Source organism: Anas acuta, chromosome 3 (assembly GCF_963932015.1).
Source record: "Anas acuta chromosome 3, bAnaAcu1.1, whole genome shotgun sequence".
Taxonomy (NCBI): domain Eukaryota; kingdom Metazoa; phylum Chordata; class Aves; order Anseriformes; family Anatidae; genus Anas; species Anas acuta.
The window spans coordinates 21546195-21564172 of record NC_088981.1 but is presented as its reverse complement, the minus strand read 5'-3'; the positions used below and the strand labels follow the sequence as shown (position 1 = coordinate 21564172).

General features: G+C 37.5%; 1 protein-coding gene across 1 annotated transcript in view; it reads left to right on the top strand.

Annotated features, from left to right (window-relative positions):
- RAB3GAP2 (RAB3 GTPase activating non-catalytic protein subunit 2) overlaps window positions 1-17978 on the top strand; it is a 45175-nt gene that overhangs the window by 3040 nt on the left and 24157 nt on the right. The window contains exons 2-10 of the mRNA XM_068675084.1: window positions 6532-6599; window positions 10687-10810; window positions 12542-12623; window positions 14711-14758; window positions 14869-14944; window positions 15097-15198; window positions 16254-16353; window positions 16677-16775; window positions 17775-17947. Of these exons, the coding sequence (XP_068531185.1) occupies window positions 6532-6599; window positions 10687-10810; window positions 12542-12623; window positions 14711-14758; window positions 14869-14944; window positions 15097-15198; window positions 16254-16353; window positions 16677-16775; window positions 17775-17947 (872 nt within the window). The remainder of the gene's footprint in view (window positions 1-6531; window positions 6600-10686; window positions 10811-12541; window positions 12624-14710; window positions 14759-14868; window positions 14945-15096; window positions 15199-16253; window positions 16354-16676; window positions 16776-17774; window positions 17948-17978) is intronic.

Genomic DNA, 17978 nt, shown 5'->3' with positions numbered 1-17978 from the left:
GTTCTTGTCCCTTTATTCCCTAGGAGGGAAAAAAAGAGTTTGAATGCCGTTTCACATTTTAATGAAGAACGGGACTCTTAAGCATGATGATGATTCTTGGGGAAAGTTATTGCTGATAATGAAGCATGAATCCTCTGTGGAGCCTGAGCCTAGTGGTATCTAAGTGGCTTTGAAGACTGCTGCCTCCAGTGTGCAAATACTAGGGATAGGAAGTATTTGTATTGCATTTAATTTGACAGCTTGCTGTGGAGAAGATGTTCTTGGATGATGTATTGGCCGGATCAAAGAACAGCTGTGACGGTTAACTCCATTATACAGCTGTCTATAATAAAACACTGCATGTGAATTAAAAAAATCATTAAACCAATGCAATTTGCAAAATGTGATCAAACTTCACAGGCATAACAAAACTCTAGCATTAAGAAATTGATGGATGTATAACTGCAAAGAGCAGAAAACGGAGCAATAAGGCATAGCATTTTTTATAATGTTTATAATTTGTTTGAGGAATTCATGTGCAATTCATTTAAAATGATGCCGTGTGCCTGTTCTAATAGACACTGAGCTTGAACTGTGCATTTTAAATCTCTTGATAGGCTTGATGACAGCAATTTAGTGCCATAGCCAGGTAGGACTGGTGCTTTGCTGGAGTTTGGAGGTATTAATATGAAAGAAAACAAAAACAAAACAAAACAAAAAATCTGGTTTGCAGATATTTATAGTTCCCAAATGCCTTTATTTCCCACTACATCAATGAAATTCATCACAAAAAAAAAAACAAAACACCACTACTCCTTGGGAGTTCCAAAGCAATGATGCCTATGTGTCTGATAACACGCATGTCACTTCAGGGCAGATCATGGCCCAGTGTACAATGCTGAGATGCTGCTGCTTATTTTGGAGTGGGGCTCGGGCTGTTGGAAGTGCAGGGGATGTTTTGACCCTTATGTGGGTTTTTTATTGTTCCTCTTTTTACAGTAGGAATGATAGCTGAATGTTGGTAGAAGAGCTCTTCTGCACAATACAGCAGGGTTAAATTGACTGTCCTGAAAAATGCTCTTCTGCTCGGTTCCTCGAAACTTCATCTTTGGAGTTGTGCTTATGCACTTCGCTTTATCAGGATCAGCTAATTTAATTCAGAAATACGGAAAGCCAGGCTTTTTATTTCAGAGTTGGAAACTAGGTTAAAAAGAAAAAAAATGCAGTACAAATTAATTTCTAAACTGCTTTTATCAGCAGGGTTCTTAAGTGTTTCTGTGTGCCTCTTATTGAATTCGGTATATTCCTCTTGAAGTGCCTTCTGACAGTCTTTTCTCTATTGTGTTTTCAGTCAGATTCTCTCTATCCAGATTTCATCATACACATTTAAGTTTCCTTTCTTGCCATGTCTGTATTCATGTAAAATATCAAAAATATTATAGCTGCATTATGTTTCATGCATAACCGTTAATATGCTCTGAGGTACTGGAAAGACTAAGTGATGTTCTCAGCACATGACAGAGTGGCATCAGAGTACTTTGTCCAAATCATCTTCACATGTGACTGTTTTTTGCAACTTTAACATCTCCTTAGCTGGATATTCTTCCTTCTTTCTTGCAATAACCTGATCTGTGACTTTCATTTGAAAGAAAGATGAAATACCGTGTTTTGTATATCGTGTGTTTAATTTGTATCCTGTGCTGTGTAGTATCATGAGGTTCCTTCCCTTCAATGGTACCTTAGACTTTGGTTTTAGGGTTAAGTTATAACTGTAAACCATAGAAATTTGCAACATTATTTAAAAAAAGAAAAAAAGAAAAAGCTGTGTAGTACATGGATTGATTTTAAACAGTGAAAAAAAAAAGTTAAAGCAATTGTGACCATCTAGAGGAGAAATTGTTCCAAATGTTTCTCAATTTCTTTTTCAGATTAGTGAGCTAATTTAGCTAGAATGTCATCTTTTCTTTTTTCACTTGTTAGAGACATTTGAAGTGATAAGAAAGAGTAAACATAATACTGATCTCAGAAAGGGTTTGCCAGTAATGCTGGCAAGGCTGTATAGTATATCTGACAGTTCCCACTTGAGGGGAACTTTGAGGAAAAATGTCCTCTGATTACTGAATAGCAAGTAGATTTAAAACTATTTCTAAAATTCCTTGGCCCGTACAGAAAAGAAACCGGTATTTATTCACTTATTATGCAACCTGGTGATATCAGATTAGCTGTAAATGTATGTAGAAAAAAATCTGAAACTCTTCACTTAATAATACTACAAGAAATTGTTACATATTAATTTCATAAATTCTTAGGCACAGATGAGAAGGAAACTGAAAGATCATAAACTCGTCAAACTGTACATATGAAATTAATGTATGAAATGAATTGTTACGACTTGGTTTTATTTATCATTTTTATATGCAAAAAGATTGTATATGTTAGATTTTTACCTGATGCAGCTTGATACTTTACAGACAACATATAAAAAACTATTGAAGACAGATTATCTTGTGTGTGTATTAAATTTTCTCTCGTATTTAAAAAATCTATTAACTTGCTTGTTCTAAAGCCTTCTATTGATGCAGTTAGGGGTAGTATGATGTTGAGCTTTGGGGGTCTGGTTTCCAAGAGGAGCTCTCCAGCTTGGACAAACAGACTGCTCTGGTACCTTCTCTGCACTTCTCTGTACTCGGATACATTCTGCACTTCAGGAAGAAAGTCTTAGACTGAGTAAAAACACTTTACATATTGAATTTGATGTGTTAAATGCTAGGTAAACCTCAGTAGTCTAGATCTCTTGCTAAAGTTTCTTTCCTGTTTTCACGTCTTTTAAAGAACATGCTCCACAGTATAGAAACTATTCTTTTGGGTCTTAAATTTATGACAAATATACTTAAAACAAAGTCTCTTACGCTTTAGCATCAATTTTGTAAATGTGCAGCATAGGGAGCACCTTTAAAGTTTCAGATGCACTGATGATAAAGTTTTAGTGCTTGAATGCTTCAAATTGAAGAATGAAGTAGTTTTTGTAGACCTAGTAGATGAACTTCTGTTTTTGCAGTCTCTGCAATAAAGCACAATCTGTCATATAGCTGCTGCTCTTTATTAACTGCTGCTGCTTTATTAGGGAGAACTATATACCAGGCATCTGTTATTGGTCTGAGATAGAGGTAATGGAAATGTAGGCTTGCACAACAGAGCTTGATCTCCCAACAGTGGACTGGAAAAATGAGCATGTTACAACTCAGGAGTTGTTTAGGTGTTGGTCGTTATTGGTGTCTCATTCCACAGTTGCTAGTTCTGATCTACAATACTACTAAAGGAAATTGTGGGGGATTGATTCAAAATCTTCGTTGTAGGCAACTTTGGATACTGAGTCATCTCTCGCTTGACCAACGTTATCAAGTGCTGGTGCGCAGGACAGTTTTGGCAAGCTGACAGCTTCTGTGGGATGTTGTGTGATTCACTGGCACCAGTGAACTACAGTGAATGCTTTGGTGGCGTAAGGTACAGGCGTGTCCCTCAGCTTCTCTGGCCATTGTTTCAGAGTTTAGTTGTCTGTTGTTTAATACCCTGCTTCACTCACAGTTTCAGTGCATAGGTGAAGTGTCGGATATGGCTGCCACATGTTAGATAAGGGCCAATTTCAGCCGGCTCCAAAGAGACACACTGCTGCCCAGGGTTGAGCTGATAAGTAATGTTGGATGATCTCCATGCTGAAGCCCATGGAGGAGCCCCCAGTGGAGCAGGTGGATGTGGCCTGGAGGAGGCTGCGGCCCATGGAGAGCCCCCGCAGGAGCAGGCCCCGGGCCGGAGCTGCAGCCCGTGGAGAGGAGCCCCCACAGGAGCAGGGGATCTGGGGGGAGCTGCCCCCACTCGTGGGGGACCCGTGCTGGAGCAGTTTGCTCCTGGGGGATGGACCCCATGGTACGGAGCCGTGTGGGAACAGTTCTTGAAGAGCTGCTGCCTGTGGGCAGCCCACAGAGGCTCAGTTTGGGAAGGACGGCATCCCATGGGAAGGACCCCATGGGGAGCAGGGGCAGAGAGTAACCAAGAAGGAGCGGCGGAGATGAGGCATCAGGGACTGACCGCAGCCCCCATTGCCCTTTCCCCCGTGCTGCTTGGTGGGAGGAGGTAGAAGATGATGGATGGGGGGAAGGTTTTTTTAGTTTTGTTGTTGTTTCTCACTTCTCTAGCTTGTTAGTAATAGGTAATAGATTTCATTAATCTCCCTACAATGAGCGTGTTTTGCCTGTGATGATAATTGTTGAGTGATCTCCCTGTCCTTATCTCAGCCCTGGAGCCCTTTGCATCGTATTTTCTCCCCCTTTCCCTTTGAGGATGGTAAGAGAGTGGTTGTGGTGGAGCTCAGCTGCCCAGACGAATAAAACCACGGCACTGTCTTAACCTAAATACTGAAGTTGGTTACTGCTTTCTTCTTGCGGTTTATATTCAACAGTATTTGCTGTAATTGTCCTTTATATTTTGTAGACTGGAAAATTCTCAAGCTGAAGCACAAGATGAGGCTTTGACCCTTGGAAGCTTTTATAGTTAGGCCTGAGATAGCGGTGCCGTCAGCTTTGTATTGACGATGATGCGGTAAAACTGGCTGACTCACCCCTTCTGTAGATGGTGCAGATGTTTCAATTTTAACAAAGATTATTCACACAGTCATTTTGTCATCCAACCTTGTGAAACACCTTCTTAACAGCACTGCTGGAAAGCTTAAGAAATAAGCTAAAATGTTTTTTAAAAAAGTCTTTTGTCATCATTAGCCATACAAAAGCTTTAAAAACCTTTGTAAACAGAGTACAGATTTCTATTTTATTGTACTGGATTCTTATTTTTATTTACTTATTTTTCTTCTAAAGAAATCAGAGTTTTTAGAGGAATTAAAATTGGAGTGTTCTAGATGCAAACCTTCTTATCCATACTGCTTGGCCATCCAAAATGGGAAAGTTTAGCTTGCTTAAAACTAAATCTGAGCCAATTTGAGACATGATGCGTAAACTACTTCTTAAGGTCAGTGTAGCCATGACAAGTTAATGAAGAACATGAGTGAAATCCTCAGGCAAGTCTTGACATCTTATGAAATCTGAAGCAGTAACATCAGCTGTAACATCAGCAGTAACATTCAGTACTTGGCTCTTTAAGCTGCTGCAGTGATGCCTATCTACTTGTGGGTGCTAGTGATGGCTGAGAACTGTGCTGAACTCACCGACTGTAGGAAGTCTCCACTTTTTTAATTTTTACTGCCTGTGCAGTACTTAATGCTTTTTAATTCTCATTAAGTTCTATGTTTTTAGATGAAAGAATTTCAAACGTTTTTTACATATGACTAATATGTTAACCCTTATAAGGCAACTGAGAAGTAGGCCTGTCTCTACAAACTGCAGTTTTCTCAGGTATTTATTTTGTAAGCTCGCAGATTCCCTGAGGTTTCTGAATGACATAATTGAAACCGATTGGTGCCTAGCTGATTTTCTTTCCTCTTGCAGAGAGGTGAATAGCCAATGTCCTTGTGCTCTTTTTGCCTTTAGAGAGCACAGCGTCAGCTTTTGTTGTGGCTGCTTTGGGGTGGTTGTGGAATCTGCATCATCTTGGTCTCGGGTGCTTTGTTTATCATAGGCGTTATTTCCATGTGTGCAGTCACTCATTCATAAAATGAACTTATGTTGCTACTGGCTGATCCTGCAATTGACTAAAAAACCCCACATCATTAAAGAAAGGAAGATATCTTACTTGTGTACAGAAATATTATTTCTCATAAAATTGTGTGCACATGGTTCTTGGGATGTTGCAGGGTTTCTTACATCAGTTGGTCTGATGCTCACAGACAGGTACATGAAGTCTTGAAGGGTTGGAAAGTGCATGCTGTCCCCTTATTTTCTCTCTGTGACTAATACATACAAGATAGTACTTTAGCTGTCTTTGGAGTTGTAACAATTAGAAATCAAGCATATCTTAAATTTTACACAAAGGTCTTAGGTCTCCATACCAACTGTATACCAGCTGTAGAAAGTTTTTTTGTTTTTGTCAAGTGGACACGCAGGGTATTTGTCCTTATCTCCCAACTCTGCATTTCAGTTTGCTCTATATAACTAGAAATTCATCTTGGCTCTCTTGAAATGGCTGTGGAGAAACTGAGAAAAGACCAAATTGCGTGCATTACTGAACAAATTAATCAGAGGCCCTGCTGAAGTCTCAGCAATGTGGTGCACCAGGCACTGTAAGCAGTTGTGGTACGGAGTTCTAGATGCAGTCTGTCAGAATTAATTTAACATGGGTGTTGTTATGCCCATTTCCAATTTGTACTTAGATTAGATCTTCTAGTTATTACTTTTTCATAGTTTCAAATGTGGAAATACAGAGAAATAAGACATCCATTTCTACCACTTAGTGGTGTTTTTTTTTCTGTAGTACTTGTTTAGTATCTGCTATTATTGAAGTTATAATGCATTGAGGGGGAAAGGAAAATAACAGCTGGCAGTTCATTTTGACTGTGTTTTTGCTTGCCTATGCTGTATTCATGTGACAAGTATTTTTTGTCTAAAACAGGTAAACCAACGAACTGGGAAGATGGTGGCTGGGGAGCCTGGGATGAAGCAGAATTACCAGAACCTGTAAGTTCATATTTATGAAGATTGATTGCTAAATTATCTTTTCTAAAGGACTATTCTACTTGTTTGCATTTACTTTTTTTTTTTTCCCCTTGGTAGTTATCAACTTGCTAAAATGGATCTTGAACAGCATTTTAAACGCTTCTACTCTTGTCCATTGCTCCCATAATTGTTTCTAAATATAGCTTGAATGGTTTAGTTATTGTGGTAATTACTCATTCTTGTATTCTGTAGGTTTTTTTCTCTCTTTCTGTGATGCTGTTGCCTAGTCTTTGCCTATCGTTATCCAGAGACAGTAAGCCTTGTTTTTGTCTCACTTGGAGTCCCTTTGGTGGGAACAGTCTTGCAGTCCTTTCTGAGGAAGTAAAAACAACGCATCTTTGTAGTATTTAAAATCCACCTCAACTTTGGTGAAACATAGACATCAAGGACTAGGCAACAGAACCAACTTCAGTTTATATTTATAAATATAAACTTCTTCATATATATATATTTTTGTTGTTGTTGTTAGTAGGCCTGTCCAATTCTGTCCCATTTTCCCTGCAGCTTCTGAGCAGTAACTGTGGAGTGACAAATTCATCCATCTAGTCTCAGGATCTAGGTTACTCTTAGAAAAATCTTAGTTCACAGTTGCATGTAAAAATACCATGCTGAGAACAAACACTGAACTAAATGTTCTTCTGGGATTTGAAAGAGAGCTTCCTTATAAACGAGTGGGCTGGTACCTGATGCTTACAAAAAGGGAAATGCAACAGCCTCAGGAGTAATGCTTGTTTTGAGACAGCAACAAGGTTGGAGTAGGTGATCTTAGAGGTCTTTTCCAACCTAAACGATTCTATGATTCTCGGTACCTTCAGCCATAATCAGAACAACATATTACTCTGTTTTAGTAGAGAAATGCATCATAAGGAGTAATTCCAGTCCTGAAGTGCATTATCCCGGATCTTAAGTAACTTTGTGAATGCATGGTCTGTAGGTAAGACTATCAGAATTTCATGCTGTAGTGTGAAGAAAACTGGAATGGTGACAAGTATTGCCTTGATGTCTACCTCTCAGCAGTGTTGACGCTGCTCAGTTGATGCTTTTCTTAAGAGAACTAATATAATCTATTTTTAAGATCTAAACTGAACACCTAAATCCTAAACCACTGACATGAACATCTTTATAATGCTTGTGCAGTGAGTACTCTTATGTTGGGATGTGTGGATGATGTTACAGGAGAGACAAAATTATACATACGGGATGAGTGCAGAACAGTTGCTCTTTAAAGGGAAAGAAACCATCCCTCTGCCCAGCTACTGCTGCTGGGAATAACACAGCTGGTCTCAGATTGCTGGTAAGGCTGAGAGACTTCCAGCTGCCAGCTGACTTGAATACGATGTTTTGTTAGGAAAGCTGTCTGTGCAGAAATCCTCCGCATCTGAATGAATCATCTGAACAACATTGCTTGATTAAGTCCGTGTTAGAGCTAATGAGGTACACTGAGGAATCTGGACCTTACCTTGTTAATAAAACTCTAAACTGTTGTAATTGTCTCAATATGCGGGAGGTACACCCAAGGAGTGGGACGGCATCTTTTTAGCTATTTACTTGAGCAGGGAAACATACTACAGCTGAGATGAGAAGTTAAAATGAGCATGGTTTCTCCCAGGGATGAATCACTCTCAAGCTGATGTCAAGGAATGAAAGGAGCATAAAAACTCTTGAATAGGATGGATATTCAAATCCACTATAATTTTGATGAAATTAATGTGCTTCTCAGGCTGCATCTTTATCACATGTGCCATAATGTTCGTAATTGCCTTAATGTTTTCTACTTACGATGTAAACAGATCAAGCAGGTGTAGCTGAGTTGTAACTGTCATCATTTATGCTTATTTCTTTTTAAAATGGCAAACTTACGCAGTGTAGTTCACACCCTTCTTGCTAAAGTCCTGTAAGTACTTCTGGCCAAGCACATGAAGCCCTCTCTGCTTGTTTCCATCCAAAGTTGCTGGTGGTTCTAGGTTAAACTCTTAGGAAAGAAGGAACTGTCATCCACACAAAGATGATGATTCTGTGTAGAAGCATATTTGTGGAAGTAGAGAGCACACACCAAAACAGAGTTCATCAGTCTAGAATAGAGTTGAGAACTATTATTGTAATGTTATGTTAACATGTTATGTTATAACATAACAATGTTATGTTGCTAAAGATATATTACAATATTTCTGTTACAATATTGTAACAATAGTTTTAAAAACAGAGGTAGCATAAAATGCATCTCTTCTTGGAATTATTTGTCACCTGAACAAGTATCTGTATCATGGAACTTCTACAAAGACAACATGGAACTTTTACAAAGACATTAATTTTTTAAAGATTCTTCTGTAAGGTGTCTTTTTATGCAACTGATTTCTTATTTAGTAGGGATGGTGATGCTGAAATCTCATTTTAAGAGCTGATTTTAATAATGCTGTATTTCACTTTTTTAAGGAGGCTTTTTACAAGTTAAGTTAACTTTTAAAGTTAACTTTTTAAAGTTAACTTTAGGAAGTTAACAAGTTAACTTAAAAAGTTAACTTAAGTTTAAGTTAAGTTTAACTTAAATTTAAGTTAAGTTTAACTTAAGTTTAAGTTAAGTTTAACTTAAGTTTAAGTTAACTTAACTTTAAGTTAAGTTAACTTTTCCTGTTTTAACACTTTTGTCAGTAGTGTGTTGGCCATATTTTAAGTCTTTTAGGTTTCAAGTTACCTGTTTATGCATACAGATATTTTTGAATTCTGAGGTATTTTAATTCATTTTAATCTTTAAACAAGTCTTTGATTTTGGTTTCTATTTCCTCAGTTTGAAACACATTACATTAAAAATAACTGCAGGGATTTTCTTTGGTTTCTGGTTATGTGTTTTTGCACTTAATACGTTTACCTTTGTCACAAGGAGTTAAAATCATGAGTATCCCAGGAAATCATTATCACTATCTCTTTGTAAAGTCTTGAAAAATGCCAGTGTGCTCTGTGTGTTAGAAATACCTGGATAAAAATTATTAGCAATTGGGACTGCAGTCTTGTAACTGCAGGTATCCCTGCTGAGGTCGCATGACTGTACATTTTCTGTGGAAGGAAAAAGTTTTTTGTGACTTCATGACAGGATTGCCTTTCTGCAAGGAACTTTCTCTTGTTGATATTGCGTAGGCAAGGACTAGGCCATTCATAGTGATGATGGATAGGAGTGGGAAGAAGCCAATCTCTTGTCATGCACAGATCTTTTCCTAGAGCCTTTCATAGAATCATAGAATATTTCAAGCTAGAAGGGACCCATGAGGATCATTTAGTACAACTCCTGGGTCTGCTCGAGATGACCCAAAAACCAGAACCAAACGCTTTGTGAACTCCAGCAAGCTCAGTGCCATGGCCACTGCCCTGGAGAGCCTGTTCCAGTGCCAGACTGCTATCAGTAAAGAATCTAACACCCTATCTGAACCTTTTCTGTCCCAGCTCCATGCTGATCCCTCTGGTCCTTTTTGCTGTCACCAGGAATACAGCTGAGAGGGAAATGTTAGAATTCACACATAGCAACGAGGTGTAATAAGTGTAATAATGCATAGAGAGTGCAGGGTCATTGGTCAGTGTGTGAAGTAGCTGTTTGTTTTTTTTTAATAGAGGAGTTTCCTGTTACTTCACTTTAGGGAGTTGTAGGTGAAAACAACTAGCTCTTCACTTAATCCTCAGGTGTTTCTTACAAAGTCTGGGTTGAAGCTAGCTTAAACTGAGATTTGTACTTTACTGCTGCGAACCATTTAGTTTGCTAATAAATATAGTCTAAAGCTTTTGCTGTGTTTGAACTGTAGAACCCCAAATAAATATTACTTACAATCTAAACTCCCAATGGGGAGTTTTCTGTTTTCTGATTTGCAAACATGCAGATATAATTAGTGCAAGGTTGCCTTCTAGTGTATCATGGCTTTTTATGCACATTGGAGGGCCAGCAACTTGAAAGGTGGTTGGGCATTCAGCACTGGTATTGACAGCAAGTCAGAGTGTCATGAATCTTGCAGGTGTTTCTGTATGTAAAAATGATTGCATGCATTAACTAAAGCTTTACCTGTAGGAAGAAGAGGAATCTGCTTCCAAGAACCAGAAAAATTACTGGCTTCAAGACTGTGTGTTGTCCTTGTCACCAACAAATGACCTGATGGTAATAGCCAATGAGCAGAAAGCAGTTTTTTTAGTGTGTAAGTATACATTCTACTAAGTATATGTGCTAGTACATTTAATAGTAGTAAGATCTGTTTTTTTTTCTCCCATCTACTTACCCTCCAAAGTCATATTTTGAAGAATTTTGGAATGTTCTGTAGTAGCTGTTGTGCATTTTCTAGGTATTGCTTGCTAAGTTACTTATTTTGTCCTTATTTCTCATCTATAGTGTTATCTGAGAAAAATATTTAATCATTAATAATAAAATCCAAAATATGCTGTAAAAATACCCTGTTAATCAGCAATGTTGACATTAATCATGCCCAATAAGCAGAACAAAACTTTTCTGTTAGTTTTACCCTTACTAAAATATTTTAACTTATTTTTCTTCTCCTTTGAAAAAAATCAACTGAGTCACACTTGAAGGTGAGAAAATTGAGGTGGATTGTCTGATAGAAAATTCTTCTCCATCCTGAAGAATGTGTGGCTTTTTATTCTACTCTAAAGCAGAGTTCTCAAACTGTTTTTAGAGGTACCCTGAATACTATATAAACACTTGATCAGCCATCTTCCATTTGCAAATGTGCTGATGCCTGGGGTATTTCTCTTAACACATGCAATTGGTGGTATATGAGCTTGATGCTGGGAAACCTAATGCTATGGGGTTATTCTTCCCCATTGCTCTCATGAGATCCCACCTCGAGAACTGCTTTCAGCTCTGGAGCCCTCAGCATAAGAAAGACACGGACCTGTTAGAGCTGGTCTGGAGAAGTGCCATGAGGATGATCAGAGGTCTCAAGCATCTCTCCTTTGAAGACAGGCTGAGAGAGCTGGGGTTGTTCAGGCTAGAGAAGAGGAGAACTTACAGCAGCCTTCTAGTACTTAAAGGGGGCCTACAAGGAGGGATAGGGAAGGACTTTTGGTCAGGGAGTGTAGTGATAGAACAAGGGGGAATGGTGTTAACTAAAAGAGGGTAGATGTAGATCAGGCATATTCTAAAAAACATGTAGGTTAGTTGCTAATTTTTCACAGAAAATAAAATGACAGTGGTACTCCTCAGAAAGTTCCTAATGGATCAAGAATAAGTAGATGCTTTAGCTCACCTGCTAGAGAACTGCTGCGGCTGAACTGCTCTGTAGTAACTGTACCACATGGCAGTGGTAGATAGTCCGGGTGTCTCAAGTTTTAGGCGTCAGACAAATCCCACGCAATGTGAGTTGTACATTTGAAACTGGAAGATGATTCAACAGTAAAATGTCAGTTGCAATTCAACCCTGTCAATAAGAAAGTGTAGCGTTTTCTAACCTTGGTTATGATGAGATCGTTAAAAGTTGTCAGATTTAGTGTAGGATTCCCATGCCTGTTTTGGGGAGTTAAAGCTTTGCTATCTGTTTGAGCTCAACTTCAGTAATCATTCCAGAAGAAGCTTGCCCTTGCTTGCCCTTACTTTTATCCCAAAGATGCCTGTTATATTAATTGAACCTGTTAAAATTTCAGGAAGTGGGTGTTATTGTATGTAGGTTTTCGAACAAAACCAAGTGTTCAGAAGGATTGTAACAGCATAATGTTCTATTTGAGTTTGTAAGAAACAAGATTTCTAAAGAAAAGATAGTAAAAAGTGTTCTATTTACAGTCTTCTAGGTATCTAATTGGTGCTTAATCTAAGTGTGGTAGGATGTGTTATACAGAAGCAAAGATTAAGAATAGAATTATATCCGTGAGATGCAAGACATTACAGTTCAATAGATGCTGTCTGTTTTTAATGGCAGCTAAATGGAAGCACAGTGACCAGGGAAAAGAAGAAATGCAGTATGCTGTTGGCTGGAGTGGCTCTCTGAATGTTGAAGAAGGGTAGGTCTTGAAATGTAATTGTGATTAAAATGTTTTTGTATTTAATAATTGGTATCATATAGTTTTTTGGCTATTATCCAAGCACATTCACAGTTTTATACATTTTAATGTTGAAAACAACACCAGTAAGTTGTGTGACCTTTGTCTGCACAGGTCATTCTTCATGGGCAGTGTGATATCTCAGGACAAGTTCATAAAATTGAGAAATGCTCTCTGCAAATCACCGTATTTCCATATAACTTAGGCATTCTGAACAAATCTGGATTGTCAAGCTTTTTACAAGTTCCTGTTACCGGAAGATAAAAGTATATGTATTCTTTTATTATGGACATTACCATCTCTAGTAGATGGTATTATGTCAGGGCGTGTTGTAACTGGCAATGTATGAAGTTTTAGAAATTCTTCTTTACATTTTCAAAACCTCAAGCAAATAGAAAGTCAGCTCTTTAATTAGGAAGTCAGTCGTAGTTACAAACCGTGATCAACATTAACATGGTTTTTAATGTATTAATCTTCTTAGATGCATTGAATTTCATCTATGCTTTGCATCTTTGACCTCCATAGTAAATAGTCTTTTACATGTTTCTGTCATTTTTTTTGAAATGGTTTTAGGCTCTAAGTCGTTAAGAGGACTTGGAAAATTTGCCTTGGTCATACATTTGGTGTTTATATGAAATTTTTGCTAGATCTGTCTTCAGATAACCAGACTGATGATTTCTGGAATCTCCCATATGGAATAGGATTTGGATTTCCTTATGGAGTTTGCAGTCTTGAGTTGCTGCCTGCCTTTGAACATGACTGTTGGCATCAACCTTCTGTTATTCTGTAGGAGGCACTGACTTAATCAGTCTATCTCCAATCCAAAAATCTCCAAAAATAAGCTTGCTGCTGCCATATATTTGAGCTGTTTTATGGTTTGTCTATTTAGGACTTTTCTTATCCTACCACTGAAATTACCCTGTCATTTTGTATTAAATACAAACAAAGAAAAAGAAAAGCGAACTCTGGGGTCTTAATATTGTCAGAGCCCCAAGAGATGCTGTCATACTGGAATGGGTAGCTTTGTTTAGATAAACAGTTATATTTGCTATGGCTTGATTTAAGGGTGTCCTGTAGGTGAGGGTTTTATTTCTGGGTAAGTGTAAATATAACAGATACTGTCAGATTGTCTGAAGACTTGAATTTTTTGCCCAGAGTTGTCTTCAACTGAAAATGCCCTGTGGTGGCTAAGCTCTCCTTTTAAAGATGAGATTTCACTGAGATATGTAACGTTGATTTTAAGCTGCGATTGTACTGCAACTTATGTTAAACTTGCATTTAGAAAGCTTCTGTCTGTAATTGTCTAGCCTGGTAATTTAATTGCTCCATGGGGAGTGAAGGCGACCTCAAATGCAAATAATCTACAATACTGCAGGCATTTACGCTTAAAGTGATGTTTGGGATGTCATCTTGAATGTATATGCTTTTTCACAAAACCTCTGTACTGCTTGTGTTTCCCCAGAAAACTTCCTATTGTGGTAACAGTTAAATAACTTTTGATTTGAAATATTGTGGCCTGCCCTTCTGCTTGCCTTTTGCACGCCCTGCCTGCCATACATTGAATGTGCTCAGATTCTCAAATTATAAAGTGGTGAAATGCGGTGGATGTAAAATCTTACTCAATTACGTAATGTACTTCAAAAGTGCATTTTGATAAGCATGGTTCAATTTTTTTTTAAGACTTGGTATATATCAATATAGATCAGAACAAATGTATTTTCCTTTATATATGTGTCATTTGACTTGAATCTTTACTGAAGAGTATTGTCAGAGTTATCAGTCTGTGAATGATGAAAGAACGTTAAAAAGGTGCAATAAGTACTTACGCAATCTATTTGGGCACTGTTCATGTGAAGTCGTAATTTAAAGCATTTTTTAAATGAAAGTGGTTTTTTTGCCTTTTTTGGTATGAATTTGATAAATTATGTGCTGAGTTAATATTTTTTTAAAATATTAAAAATCCTGATTTGGCAAGATCTGTCATGTAGAGCAAACTTTCACAACTGGAGGATAAAATGCGCTTATTTGTTTTATCTTTCTGTTTCTAGTGAATGTGTGAGTAGCGTATTATGTATCCCACTGGCAAGTCAAAAGAGGTAAGAATTGATATTCGTGTGAATATGCATTGTCAGTCTCCTTATATTAATTACGCTTACAGTTTAGAACAGGATTTGTTTTTAACTTCTGGTATGTCTTTGTGAAACAGGAGTTCCACAGGTCGTCCTGACTGGACCTGCATTGTGGTTGGCTTCACCTCTGGCTATGTTCGTTTTTATACTGAGGTATGTTTCTCAGCATGGCAGGCCCACAAGGTAATAAACTGTAATAAACATTTCTATAAAGTATCTATTTCTGTAGTTACTGATTTTTGCCTTCCCTAAAAAAAAAAAAAAAAAGACAATATTGTTCACACTCACTATTCTTTCTCTTTTAGAGTGGAGTACTGCTTCTTGCACAGCTTCTAAATGAAGATCCTGTCCTGCAGCTTAAGTGCAGAACCTATGAAATTCCCAGGCATCCTGGTGTCACAGAACAGGTTTTGTCAGATTATTTCAAAAGCGAAGTGGCAATGTTAAGGGGTATGGAAGGGAGTCTTCTCTGTGAATCCTCTACATCCTTTACCAGTGTTTGATGGGTAGAAAATTCTATGGAACAAGAGACTATGAATTTCTTGTTCTAGAACTATTTTTGCTTGTATAGTTAGAGGATTCAAGTTTTCTTTTACTTGTTGAGTTTGCTCTGTAGATTTGTTTCTGTTTCGTCTGTAACAATGTTGCAAAGGAAGGATTCATTCATTTCCTGTTTTTTCATTTATGTGCACAAAATATGATAATATATTGATGAAAGGAGAAAACACATCTTGATAGATGCCAAGAGCTACACATACTCATTTGTAAGCACTTGCTTCACAGAGAAGATAGTGGAAAATTTAAAAAAAAAAAAGTGTTTATTTGAGGTGGTGCTAAGAATCTGCATGTAATTTTGAGTATTTCCTGTATAGAGAAGGTTCTTGTAGACCTCAGGCTATTTAGTAGAAAAGTCATCTTTCTTTGCTCTTGGCTGAGTTGACATGCTTTATGCAAAAAAACCATTGAAGTTACAGAAACTTCCAAGCTTGCTTTATGCAGATGCTCATGTGATTTTTAGTATGACGTTCAGTTTTGAAATATGGAAAGATTAAGGAATTTGAATCTTCCAATTTATATGACATTTTTGTGCCCAAGGGGTTGGTAATTCAGATACTAATCTCTTTTGAGAATTTTGTTTGTAAAACCTTGATAGTTGTATTCTAGATAAATGTGTCTTTCTGTGGCCTTCATAAGCTGCTGTAACTTTTGTTTTCTATCTAAGACATAAAATATATTAAGCAAACATAAGTCACTGAAAGAAGATAAAAAATATAAAATGATGGGCTTTAAATAACTGTTCATATATGGGACAGTGTTAATACTTAATTTTAGTAGTTTTGCTGCCTGGGGCTTGTTAGGAATTAACTCTTTGGCTGTAATGCTTTTTTTTGTGTAGTTAACAGCTTCTTTTCTAGTTTGTACTGTTAGAACAGTAACTGTCTTCTCCCATTTGCTTTCACAGAATGAAGAACTAAGTATCTTGTATCCAGCAGCAATTGTGACAATTGATGGTTTCAGCCTCTTTCAGTCCCTTCGTGCATGTCGCAATCAGGTAGCAAGAGGTATGTTTAAGAGGAAATACTTATTTCTGAGTCTGTTAATAGAACATTACACTACATGAAATTTACTTAGGTTTGTCAGATATCAAATCAAGGTGAAATTTGTATCTTCCTTGCTTGTCCTTTAATGTGGATGCATCTACTGTATGTTTGCAGATTCCTTCCACAACAGAAAATGTCCTCAGAGTGCAAGTTGCCTGAGTGATATTGACTGTCTTGCACATTCTAAACATAAACTTAAAATCTTCTCATTTTTTCCTTTATTATGCTATTGCTTTGTCTTTGACTCAGTAGAGGTTTTTCTGTGTTTTACCAAATTTTGTCAGCTGCAGCATCTGGCAATGAGAATGTTCAGCCGCCACCATTGGCTTATAAGAAGTGGGGTTTGCAGGATGTGGATACAATTGTTGACCATGCTAGTATTGGTAAGCATTTCTGTTTGTTTTCAAATATTTGGCTTGAATGAAATTGAATGGTTTAGTGTTGTTAAGCTTGAGGTGATAGCACTTATTAGTGGTAGTGTTTGGATAAAATAAATACTGGGAGAAGGCTGGTGTAATGAATGATAAAATTAACCACCATCAGAAGTACATTGTATTTTGTCTACTGGTCTCTTTGAGCATCCTCTGTCCATTTGAGGGGAGAGAAAGGATATTACAGTGCTAGCTGTCTTGTCTTCTAATTTGGCAAGAAACAGACCAGAGAGACTAGATCAGATGCAGTTCTTCCCTTTTCTGCCCGGTTAAAGAACTGTCTGGCAGGCAAGTTCAGCCTGATGGCGGTTTTGCCTGAATCTAGCATATCAAGAAACTAAAATTTGAGATTGTGCCTTTTCAAAAAAGGCAAATGTACTTCTAGACTCCAACTTTTACTTCTTAGGAATTTGCAGAAGCCCAGATTCTTGTCAGACAGGCAGATCTGAGTGACAGTAAACTTAATTTCTCTTCCATCTTTTCACAAATCATGTGGGAGGTCAGAAGAGGGCTAAACAAGCAAGCAAAGTGCATTTGGTTAACCATCAATAGATGTGTTTTGCTGCTGAACTCTCCGATACTGATACTGTTCTTCAGTGTGCATCTCTGCTGGTTCTGTAGTTGTTAATGTTCAGGAAATATGTGGGAAGCTTCACTTTTCTTGTCATGTAAGATTGTTCCTATTTTTTATCATCACAAGTCAGCTTTTTTTAATGAAAACTTGGACGCTTTGTCTTACTTTTGCTCTTCTAAACAAGCAAACTGTGCATTATAATTAACTAAAAGACATTAGGTTATTTCTGCTGTATTCTTTGGAATGTATATGGTTAGAGGTACTCCTTCCCAAATCTTGGCTGGTCAGTCAAGAAAGCAAGGCAGGAATGTATTTAGACTTGCGTTGCATGTTTTTGTTCTGAAAGTATAAGACACTCACTTTAATGTTTTTGTTAGGTATCATGACACTTTGCCCTTTTGACCAAATGAAGACTGCCTCCAATATAGGTGGATATAATGCAGCTATAAAAAACAGCCCACCTGCTATGTCTCAGTATGTTACTGTTGGATCCAATCCTTTCACTGGTTTCTTTTTTGCTCTGGAGGTATGTACCACAAAGCTGACTTTCTGAAACTGTTTGAATAAGTAATTCTTCTTAT